The 10,238-nt window shown below is 50.8% G+C and overlaps 5 protein-coding genes across 5 annotated transcripts in view; 3 read left to right on the forward strand and 2 right to left on the reverse strand.

Annotated features, from left to right (window-relative positions):
- GUITHDRAFT_132875 (hypothetical protein) overlaps positions 1-996 on the forward strand; it is a gene marked incomplete at both ends in the record, with an annotated part of 3,912 nt that extends 2,916 nt beyond the window's left edge. The window contains 4 exons of the mRNA XM_005840754.1: positions 99-120; positions 282-406; positions 748-827; positions 905-996. Coding sequence (XP_005840811.1) covers positions 99-120; positions 282-406; positions 748-827; positions 905-996 — 319 coding nt within the window. The remainder of the gene's footprint in view (positions 1-98; positions 121-281; positions 407-747; positions 828-904) is intronic.
- Positions 997-1,462: 466 nt separating this feature from the next.
- Positions 1,463-1,855, reverse strand: GUITHDRAFT_100798 (hypothetical protein; the record flags this gene model as incomplete). Its single annotated transcript, XM_005840755.1, has 1 exon — positions 1,463-1,855. The coding sequence occupies one exon, from the start codon at positions 1,853-1,855 to the stop codon at positions 1,463-1,465; it is 393 nt and encodes a 130-aa protein (XP_005840812.1).
- Positions 1,856-3,231: 1,376 nt separating this feature from the next.
- On the forward strand, positions 3,232-7,011 carry GUITHDRAFT_156975 (hypothetical protein; the record flags this gene model as incomplete). Its single annotated transcript, XM_005840756.1, has 14 exons — positions 3,232-3,304; positions 3,335-3,582; positions 3,629-4,150; positions 4,210-4,281; positions 4,329-4,389; positions 4,434-4,519; positions 4,565-4,618; positions 4,687-4,779; positions 4,827-4,898; positions 4,978-6,405; positions 6,456-6,549; positions 6,605-6,759; positions 6,820-6,885; positions 6,937-7,011. 14 exons carry the CDS (start codon positions 3,232-3,234, stop codon positions 7,009-7,011), a joined length of 3,099 nt encoding a protein of 1,032 aa, XP_005840813.1.
- Positions 7,012-7,306: 295 nt separating this feature from the next.
- GUITHDRAFT_59456 (hypothetical protein) lies at positions 7,307-7,722 on the reverse strand (the record flags this gene model as incomplete). Its single annotated transcript, XM_005840757.1, has 2 exons — positions 7,307-7,617; positions 7,671-7,722. Coding segments are annotated over 2 exons (363 nt in total), but the record flags the coding sequence as incomplete, so codon positions are not given.
- A 540-nt stretch (positions 7,723-8,262) lies between these two features.
- GUITHDRAFT_100801 (hypothetical protein) overlaps positions 8,263-10,238 on the forward strand; it is a gene marked incomplete at both ends in the record, with an annotated part of 2,103 nt that continues 127 nt past the window's right edge. Inside the window, 14 exons of the mRNA XM_005840758.1 lie at positions 8,263-8,443; positions 8,523-8,605; positions 8,656-8,766; positions 8,810-8,959; positions 9,016-9,064; positions 9,221-9,266; positions 9,317-9,365; positions 9,408-9,443; positions 9,492-9,538; positions 9,586-9,629; positions 9,682-9,707; positions 9,912-9,962; positions 10,046-10,090; positions 10,142-10,175. Coding sequence (XP_005840815.1) covers positions 8,263-8,443; positions 8,523-8,605; positions 8,656-8,766; positions 8,810-8,959; positions 9,016-9,064; positions 9,221-9,266; positions 9,317-9,365; positions 9,408-9,443; positions 9,492-9,538; positions 9,586-9,629; positions 9,682-9,707; positions 9,912-9,962; positions 10,046-10,090; positions 10,142-10,175 — 952 coding nt within the window. The remainder of the gene's footprint in view (positions 8,444-8,522; positions 8,606-8,655; positions 8,767-8,809; positions 8,960-9,015; positions 9,065-9,220; positions 9,267-9,316; positions 9,366-9,407; positions 9,444-9,491; positions 9,539-9,585; positions 9,630-9,681; positions 9,708-9,911; positions 9,963-10,045; positions 10,091-10,141; positions 10,176-10,238) is intronic.

The following is a 10,238-nucleotide window of genomic DNA, read 5'->3' on the forward strand; positions in this document are numbered from 1 at the left end:
GGCGGTAAGAAGGAGAAGAGGGAAAGGGGGAAAGGAGAGGAAGTGGAAAAGGAGAGGAGGGAGAGAAGGGAGTTAGCGATGGCTGATGATGAGCGAAGGTGTCGAAGAGAACAGAGTAAGGTATGCTCCCCACGAGAAGATTTGGCAGCACCTGGTAATACGATGAGTCAATGGGCAGTATAGCAGCAGGTCGAGCAGGTGCATGGGGAGGAGGAGAACGGGGATAGCAGGAGGGAGGGAGGAGGGAGGGAGGAGGGAGCTTCGGTCTCATGTGAGGACAGCATCGCCATGCGCTGGCGGATGTCTTTCTGGACAACAACGAGTACAACGGGGGGACGACGGGGCTAGATTCCTACTGGGCTGATGTCCCTATCATCAGCGCTCCACAGGAGAAATTCTCTGCAAGGTGCATAGTTTCACCTCCACTGCTCCTGCTCCTTCTCCTCCTTCTCCCGCTTACCCCGTCTTACACCACCACCTTCTCATCTTCCTCCCATTTCTCGTTCCTCTGTTCGATCTCCTTCTCCCTCTCCTCCATTCTCAACGAACTTTCTAGTATCGCTCATGGTTCTTTCTTCAACCTGCTGCTGCTCTTAGCTTCTATAGGATCACACTCCCTCCAACTCCCCTCCTCCTCCTCCTACCCTCCTCCTACCTCCCTCCAACTACCGTCCTCCTACCTCCCTCCTCCTACCCCAGCCTACCCCTACCCCAGTTTCCGTTGATTGAGCACTGGAGGGGGTGCAGGTATGGGGCCAGCTTCAACCGAGGTGCGAGGATGGAAATCTTGACAGCGCGAAATGGGGAGGATTATGTGAAGATAGCAAGTAAGCTTGTCGAGAAACCAGGTGTCGCTGTTTCCTCCTGCCCGACCTAGTTGTGCTGTGCAGTGACATTCCATCAGAGCTCATCCGGGGGATAAGAGATCGTCTGGTGAAGGACAAGAACTCAACAGATGGCGGCGAGTCAGAAAGTCATATCATGGTCAACGACTGATGCGTGTCAACAGGGATGTTTGATATGGACAGCTTCATGCTGCGATATGAGCAGGTTCTCAAGATGCAGTGGGACTTGTTCTGGTCGAATGTCGGAGAAGATGGTCAAGAACAAGGGCCGAGGAACATGCATGTTGTGTTCAGAGGTGCGGGAGAAGCTCGGAGCTCATTGCGAACGGTTGGATGATGCAGATGTTTCGTGATCTGCTTCGATGGCGATTCGTAATCCTCCTGGTGAAAGTCGCAGTCAAGTCAAACCTGCCCGCTGTAGGACATGGACAGGCAGGCACAGTCGAGGGCGTGTCCTGTAAGGCAATGTTAACTTCAATCTTTGCTCCAACACCATTCACACACACACGACGATCGGCGCGAACAAGCCGATGTTGTAAAGTATTTATTGAACTTTGAGAAGAAATCACTACAAAAACAATGGTTGATTTCAATCGTGTGTCCTTGCTAGAACGACATCATTTGAGGCATTGTAAGATGACTGCGATGATGTTCCGTTCTCCAGCTTTCTTCATAAAGATGTCGTTGTGGGATTTTGCGAAAGATCCCTTGCACATTGGTCTGCAGTAGCCATGCGGGAAAGAATTCGAGAACGGGTCTTTCATGGACTTGTGGAAGTTGTTCACATTTTGGAACTCTTTGACAATCTTCTCCTTTTTCTTGTGTGCAATCAGCAACTTGTCCAGCGGAGTTCGTTGAAGGGTGTAAGGGGAGGTTGAAGCGACGGTAGCTATCAGGGCATACCGCCGCACGTCCTCGTCATGGTAGATCGATAGGTCGCCAGAAACATTTCCGTCGCACCAGAACAATGCCGGAGAAAGTCCAGGTACAGTGTCCCCTCCTTTGTTCATCGTGCAATTGACGTGCGAGTCAACTCCCGCGTTAGACTTCACGGACCAGCGATTGATACCCTCCAACCCCTTCCCTTCCTCTCTCTCTTCTTCAGAGACCTTTTGTTTTCTTTCTCCTCTACCTTGGATCCTTCCTCCTTCCTCCTGCATCCTCCTCCTCCCTCCCTCCGTCCCTCCCTCCGTCCCTCCCTCTTCACCTCCTACTCCACGCTTCCCATGCTGTGTTTTGACCACTGATTTTTTAGCCAACAGGGGTTCCTGCTGAGTACCCCTCCGATCCCCTGCATACCACCCCACTCAGCCTACATACCGTAATATGAGAGTAAAGTCACTGAAGTTCACAAAAGTTCGGACTAGCCGGGCCCGAGAGTGAGGGCCGGGCCACTCTGACTCACAGCACCGCCGGGCGGCCCGCCGGGGCTTGAAGGGTGCAAGTCAGAATTGAAGTCACCCTTTCAAATTAGGGTTTCATTTTTCAAATTTTATTGATCTCAGGGCAGCCTTTGAAAATTAGGGAGGATAAAATATTTAAAGGTTCGACATGGAGCCGAATGTTCGATGTAGCCTCCATCATCGGACGTAGGTCAGCACCATTACCCCTGACCCCCTCTATATATATGAAAAGGACCGGTATTTTCTGGGTTGTCGGAGCGAAGCCCCAATCCAGATGGGCTGGGAATGATAAAAAAAGACGAGTTTTCGGGGTCGGCGGGGTGGGTAGGCTACACCTGCCGGGTCTATAGAAGACAGGGTATTTTAGACTTGTTTAGAGGAGGTAGGGGTAGCTCCATTGGGGGTCAGTCGAGGCAACGTATCAGAGAGCAATGATCCCTAATTAAGTTTAGTTGACTTCCGTCAGCAGCTGTGAACACAGAGGGTGGGGTGGATCTCGATACACCCCTCTAATTCCTAGATCAAATCATACAATGGAAGGGGTTGTATGGACATGTAGTAGGTGATTGTCAAGTTTCCAGGGAGGGTGTGAGCAATCCTGTGGAAGTGTTGAAAACTCGTTCGACCTTGCTGTACCGGAAACGAAAGACGCTCCAGGCAGGGGTCATTTCCCACGAGAAAAGTGGGTACTCTTTGGGTTGCAAATGAGAGTTGGTTTCTCCTTCAACCACGGGGGTGGTTTCGTGGCCATACGGAGGGTGGGGGTTATCTCATTTTCAAGGAACGGTATTACCCACCCTTCCTTTTCACTCAGGATTGAATCATCACCCCCTTATTTATATCTGATCTTGTATATTTAGGGTGGGTATTTTGAGTACCCCTACCCCACTATGAAGGAGCTCAATTAGTACCCCACCCAGCGGGTCACAACGTCCCCTCCCCTAGCGCCCCTTCCCTAATCCGCCGTCGCCCCTGCAGCCGCCATGCAGTCCGCGGGTCGCGCGGCAAGAATCTCGTCCTCATTGAGGGCGAGGTCCCTCATCCTGACTCACCAGAGTGGGAGGAGGCTGCTCTCCTCGGAAGCAGCGAAGCCTGCTTCTCCTGGAATTCCGTACTCGCAGCTCTCTCTCGGTGTGCCCAAGGAATCTTTCACGGGCGAGAAGCGTGTTGCTACCACCCCCAAGGTTGTAGAGAAGCTTGTAAAGCAGGGATTTTCCGTTTCGATCGAGAAGGGAGCTGGAGAACCTGCGAACATGGCAGATGAAGCCTTCTCGAGTGTTGGTGCTAAAATCGAGTCGGCCGATAGCGTGTTCAAGAAAGATATTGTGTTCAAGGTTGATCTTAATTGCATGTTGTTGTCTCCTTGTAAAAACATGGCAGGTTCGTGCTCCCAGCGCCGATGAGGTTGCGCTTTTCAAGGATGGGTCCACCTTGTTCTCGTACATCTACCCAGGACAAAACAAGAGCCTCGTTGATCTGATGGCGAAGAAGAAGATGAATGTTTTTGCGATGGAGTGCGTTCCACGCATCAGCAGAGCGCAGGTCTATGATGCATTGAGCTCTATGGCGAACATTTCAGGTTACAAGGCTGTTGTTGAGGCCGCTTCATACTTCGGACGATTTTTCACGGGCCAGATTACTGCTGCCGGAAAGACAGAGCCTGCTAAGATTCTTGTGATTGGTGGAGGAGTTGCTGGTCTTGCAGCCATTGGAACAGCTAAGAATATGGGTGCGATTGTCCGTTGTTTCGATACTCGTCCAGCTGTCAAGGAACAGGCGAAGTCTATGGGAGCGGAATTCTTGGAGATGAAGGGATTCGAGCTTGAAGAAGGTGTTGGTGGATATGCCAAGGAAATGACGAAGGAATTTATTGCTGCTGAGATGGAATTGTTTGCAAAGCAGGTGAAGTATATAATTTTAACATTCTGTCTGGGATTCTTACGTGTCTTACGTTTCCTCAGGCCAAGGAGGTTGATATTATCATTACCACTGCTTTGATCCCTGGGAAACCCGCACCAAAGCTCATCAGCAAGGTTTTCTTTGGTAAATTAGGTTCCAAGCGACTGATTCGCATATGCAGGCGATGATCGATTCGATGAAGCCTGGCTCTGTCGTTGTTGATCTTGCGGCTGAGGCTGGAGGTTGTTTCATCGGGTTGTCGCCATCGACCTAAAGTTGCCGGCAGGAAACATTGAGACCACGAAACCTGGCGAAGTCTATGTTTATGGCCAGGGGGTGACACATATTGGATTGACCGATTTCCCATCACAGGTATCCTGGATTTGACTTCTTTCGTGTAGAGTGACGATTTTGCAGCTTGCGAACCAGTCGAGCCAGCTCTACAGTAACAACATTTCTGCACTCATGCTGGTGCGTAGTGAAATGATCTCCTGGCGATGTGAATTTCTCGGTGTAATTGGTTCTATTTGCCTCTGCAGTCCTTTGGAAGAGACGGAAATAGGGCCGAAAAGGGAATGTTTTACATGGACATGGAAGATGTTGTTTGCCGTGGATCTTGCATTCTCAAGCAGGCATGTCTCGATGCTTGAAAAGGAATCCTGCTGAAGGTTTGCTACAGGGTGAATTGATGTGGCCAGCACCACCCCCTCCAACTCCTCCTCCTACCCCTCAGAAGAAGACAGAAGCGAAGGTCAAAGAGGTGGTTGTTGATCATCAGAAGGTACAGACGTAAATGATTGTCAGTACTTGCTTAATTTTGTTTGTTCAAGGTCGAATTCCAGAGGTCTCTTTATTTAACAGCAGGCGGAGCATCGATCTATGGCGTTGGTCTTCTCACTCCTGAACCTTCATCTCATGCTATGTTCACCACCTTCTCGTTGGCTTGCATTGGTGGATACTACACTGTCTGGGGGGTTGTTCCTGCTCTCCACTCCCCTCTGATGTCAGTTACCAATGCCATTTCCGGCATGACTGCGGCAGGCGGTATGGTCATCATGGGAGGAGGACTTTTTCCAACTACTTCTTCTCAGATGTTGGGTGCAGTAGCTGTTGCAATGTCATCCGTAAACATTGTTGGTGGCTTCATCATCACTCAGAGAATGCTTGATATGTTCCGTCGCCCGACCGACCCTGAGGAACACAATCATTACTATGCTATGCCAATGGCTGCTCTCGTCGGTGGCTATCTGCTCACTACCAAATACCTTGGTGTAGATACTACTGGTCTTGCCTATGTTGCTTCCGGTGTTCTTTGCATTGGTGGCATTTCTTGCATGAGCACGATGGAATCATCCAGAATTGGCAACCCCGTTGCCATTCTTGGTGTTTCTACGGGTATCGCGGCTACGTTGGGTGCAATTTCACAGACTCCTCAAGTTTACGGTCAGATTGCCATGGCTTGCGCGGCTGGTGGCTCCGTTGGTTTCATGATCGCACGAGGCCTTGCGCCAACCCAGCTTCCAGAGACTGTTGCTCTGTTTCACTCTTTGGTTGGTGCTGCTGCTGTGACTACCTCCATTGGTTCGTACATCATGGATCCTCACCATGCAGTCACCGCCTGGATTGGAACGGCAATTGGTGCCGTTACTGTTACCGGTTCTTTGGTTGCTTACGCTAAGCTTTCTGAGAAGATGGGCTCTGCTCCATGGTGTCTCCCAGGGAAGGACATGATCAATATTGGAATGCTTGCGGGCAACATTGGATGCTTGGGTTACATGATGATGGACCCGATGAATGTCACTAATGGAGTTTTGGCTTTGAGTGGGACAACCGCACTTGCTGGAGCTCTTGGATTTCACATCACTGCTTCCATTGGTGGAGCTGATATGCCTGTTTGCATCACAGTTTTGAACTCTTATTCTGGATGGGCCCTCTGTGCTGAAGGATTTATGCTCAACAATAGTCTCTTGACCACTGTTGGTTCTTTGATTGGAGCTTCTGGAGCGATCCTGAGCTACATTATGTGCGTAGCCATGAACAGATCCCTTACAAACGTTCTCTTTGGAGGCTATGGAACTTCAAGCACGGGAGGAGGAGAGAAGATGAAGATTACCGGAACTGCCACTACTACCGACGTTGACGCTGTTGCTGATATGCTTGTCAACGCGAAGAATGTTATCATCGTTCCTGGTTACGGTGTTGCTGTCGCAAAGGCCCAATACGACATTGCAGAGATGGTTTCAAGTCTTCGCGAGAAGGTGGATGTTTGCTTTGAATCCTTCTTAACTGACTGCCTTGTGTTGCAAAGGGCGTCAATGTCAGATTTGGTATTCACCCTGTTGCTGGCCGTATGCCGGGTCAGTTGAACGTGCTTCTTGCTGAAGCAGGAGTTCCATACGATAGTAAGTGTACAAAAGCGTTCTTCTTCCAGTTTCTGACAAACTTTGAAAATCTCAGTTGTTCTCGAAATGGATGAAATCAACGAAGACTTTGAAGACTGCGACGTTGCTTTGTGCATTGGAGCCAACGATACCATCAACAGTGCTGCTCTTGATGATCCCAATTCTGTCATTGCTGGTATGCCCGTTCTGCACGTATGGAAGGCAAAACAGGTGAGCGAAATCATCTCGTGGGAATAGCCTGCATCGAGGGTTGTAACAGATTTTCTCTAGGTCATCGTCATGAAGAGGTCGTTAGCTGCCGGATATGCGGATGTGGACAACCCTGTCTTCTTCAATGTGAATTCTTTATTGCCTCAGCTATTGAATGCTGATATGTTTGCTTATCAGGAAAATACCATGATGCTTCTCGGAAACGCGAAGCAAACCTGCGATGGTTTGAAGACCAAGATCAAGTCTGTTTAATTTCATCTGCTTTTAAGTATTTACGTTGCAAGAAAGTGGTAAAACGAATGCTTATGAATGATGAATACTGCTCTCGTCATTACAACCATTTGAAGTTGAACCCTTTGCCAGATTTGTTTGCCCACTCCTCTAGTGTTGACGAGCTTTTCTCATTCCACAATTTTCTCCGTTTCACGTTGCTCCCGGCCTCGCCCGCAGCAAGTCCTGCCTGTGCGGGCGGAACAGGTTCAGAAGCAAGACTTCTCCTGCCCCTGTCCTTATCCATCTCAGAAGGAGCGACAATCTGAAAGTTGGGAGCGTTCAAACAGAACCTCTCCTGGGGCAGGGGAATGCCTGGCCTGTTTGGGATGTTGGGCAAAGGACATGCGTTCTTGGCTTTCGCCCATTCCTCCAGTTTCTCTGCATCCGGTCGCTGAGCATATTCCTGCGCGTGCTGAACTTTCATCTCCAGCGCAAGCTTGAGGTCGTCAAGCTCCACTGTTGGATTTGTCTTCTCTTCGTCGGGCTTCGTCCCTAATCGCTGATGTGCAGCCCACACAGCCTCCTTGAAAACATCCACGTTGAATCTGTGTAAAATCTCTCTGAGCATCTGTACAACCCTGTTGTCTGCCACATGAACACGTCAGATTCGCACATTTTGCAAATAGGGATGATTGTACCGAAATCATTCACTCCCATCGAGTTCAAGATGTTAACGATGCGTTCGCTGTCATCAATCTTTGGCCGACATGCACGAGACGGGTTGGGTCGAGAGCCGCCATTCTGCATCGCCGCCTCTGTCGAAGGCGCTGTGTGGTCGATTCCGCTCATACTGCTCTTCCCCTGCCAGCTTTGGCCAGCAAATCTGAATTTCTCTAGATTGCAAACGGGTTGATTGAGATCAAATCATTGCAAGATCGGATAATAACAGTCAATCAGAGCGTCCAATCTCAGTTACGAAGCAAAGATCCCCCGAGCTTTCGTGGCGCAGCCAAAAATCCGGGACAGGCGCTTTAAGAATCCCCCCACGAACGCGGCGGAAGATCGTTATGGCAGCCGGCCTCTCTGTGCAACGATGACAGGAGGAGAGTGAGAGGTATCAACAGGGAAGGAAGAGAGCTTGTACGTTCCTGCTACGTTCTCCCTGCCCTCTCCCCCCAGCGGCCCCTCCCCCTCTCTGCTCCATGGCGGCGGAGAGGACGGTAGTTGACTAAACTTTTGGAAGAGAAACCCGCCTCAGGGTAATTGGGACCCAAAAGAGAATTGGGACCCATGGCAGGGTCGGCGCTAGGGGAGGGGATGCGAGGGCTTAGGAGAGCGGCAGAGGCGATGCAGAGGGCGCTGAACTCAGGCAGCATGCAAGCGAAGGGTTTGAGGCTGCATGGTACGCGTGCTGGGCTTGTGGGGCTGCGCCATGCGGAGAATGCGGACTTCGGAACGTCCACGAATCAGGGTATGCAGAAGAAGGAACGGAGGAGAGGGTGGGAAGCGTTTCCAGGAGGAAGATCGATGATGCTCTCTGATGTTTTCAGGACATACTCTTGTAGATCGTTCAGAGCTAATCACTTCGGGGCTTCTGCTCTGCTCTGTAGCAGGTCGTTACATGTCAGCAGCGGTCAGGAACACGTCAGCAGTGAAACTGCCTGCCGCCATGGCGAGGATCAGCTTGTGGCGGTTCCATCGGGCAGCGAAGACGCAGGGCTGACAGCTGCATTCGGAATCTCACACTGGTTTGGAGAGACATCGTCGTATCCCAACATCGTCTTCGCACAGGAGGTGAGGTGCCTTGCGATGGTCCAACGCATGAGTTGAGGTGCAGGTCCTAGAACATGTTCACAGCTCCTTGGATATTCCATGGTCGCTCACTATCCTCGGAGTCACGTGCTGTGTGAGGTTGGCCTTCTTTCCTCTCGTCGTCTACCAGCATAGGATCACTGGAAACTTGCAAGCCGCCGCTCCCAAGCTGCAGGTGAGGGACGAGGGGAGAGAAGGCGCTTGGGGATTGTGATCAGTGGAGTGTGTTAGGAGATCGAGAATGAGTACAAGGCAGCAAAGGAAGTCTACAATGATCCTGGTGAGAATTTGACGCCCTGCTCCTGCTCCTGCTCCTGCTCCTGCTCCTGCTCCTGCTCCTGCTCCTGCTCCTGCTCGTCATGTGTGAGCTCTTACAACCCCATCTCCCTCCTTAGCTATCTCTGCTCGTACTTCGCGCGTTGAACTTTCATGTCAGGCGCAGACAGTCGTCGTAAGATGAAGCTTGACGAGATCTACAAAGCGTGAGGGCTGGACATTCTCTCGCCGCCTTTCCTCTCATGTGAAGATGCAGCCATGGAAACTGCCGGCCATGGAAGCTCTTTGTGAACGCCTTTGCTCAGGTACAGCGCAATGAAGTGAAGAAGGAGCTAAGATGTTGGCAGGCGCCTGTGTTCATCTCCATCTTCTTCGGGATCAAGGTGTGAAGATTTTATGACTGCAAAAGACAAGAGATGATTTCTTCCAAGGACCTCGGGAACTTTCAGCCGAGCTTCAGCACTGAAACTTTCCTCTGGTGAATTGCTCTTGATCTGGTTGTTGACCCCTTAGTATGCTATTTAGGGTTTCCGACCTCTCCACCATGGACCCTTATCATATTCTTCCTGGTCTGCTTGTTTTCCTCTTGTGATTCTTCTTGACTTTGATCAACTTTAACAGTGGCAGCCATGGCCTCGCTGCTAGCGGTAAGCGTCTGGAGGAACCAGGAGGGAGAAGACGAGGAGATTGGAAGAGATGGAGCGGGGGAAGGAGAGGACAGGGAAAGAAGGAGCTGAGGCTAGCATCAGCCGGGCAGGGAGCATCAGGAAGGGGAAGGGGAAGTGGAAGAATGGAGATAAGGGGGATCAGGAGAAGAAAGTAGCGACAAGCTCACAATCGTTTTTTCGCAGGTCTTAGAGACCAACTTGAAGGCAAGAAAAGCAACGGTGAATCCGATGCAGGTGAGAGCGGAGGGGTCTGGAGGAAGCAGAGTCTGAGAGCGGAGGGGTCCTGAGGGAGCAGAGTCTGACTTGTCTGCTCTCAGTTCAAGATGCAGCTCGGTGTTCAAAGGATCTTATGCTTCTCTATGGTGTCGTGAATCCACAGCTGCAAGGGGCCAAGGATTTTGACAATGCTGCAGGTCCCCATGCTCATCGGCTTGAAGTATCCTGCAGGTGACAGCCATTTCTTGTGGAGATATCGCCCTCTCCCTCTCCCTCACTCTCTCTCTCTCTCTC

This window comes from Guillardia theta (assembly GCF_000315625.1).
Source record: "Guillardia theta CCMP2712 unplaced genomic scaffold GUITHscaffold_5, whole genome shotgun sequence".
Taxonomy (NCBI): domain Eukaryota; class Cryptophyceae; order Pyrenomonadales; family Geminigeraceae; genus Guillardia; species Guillardia theta.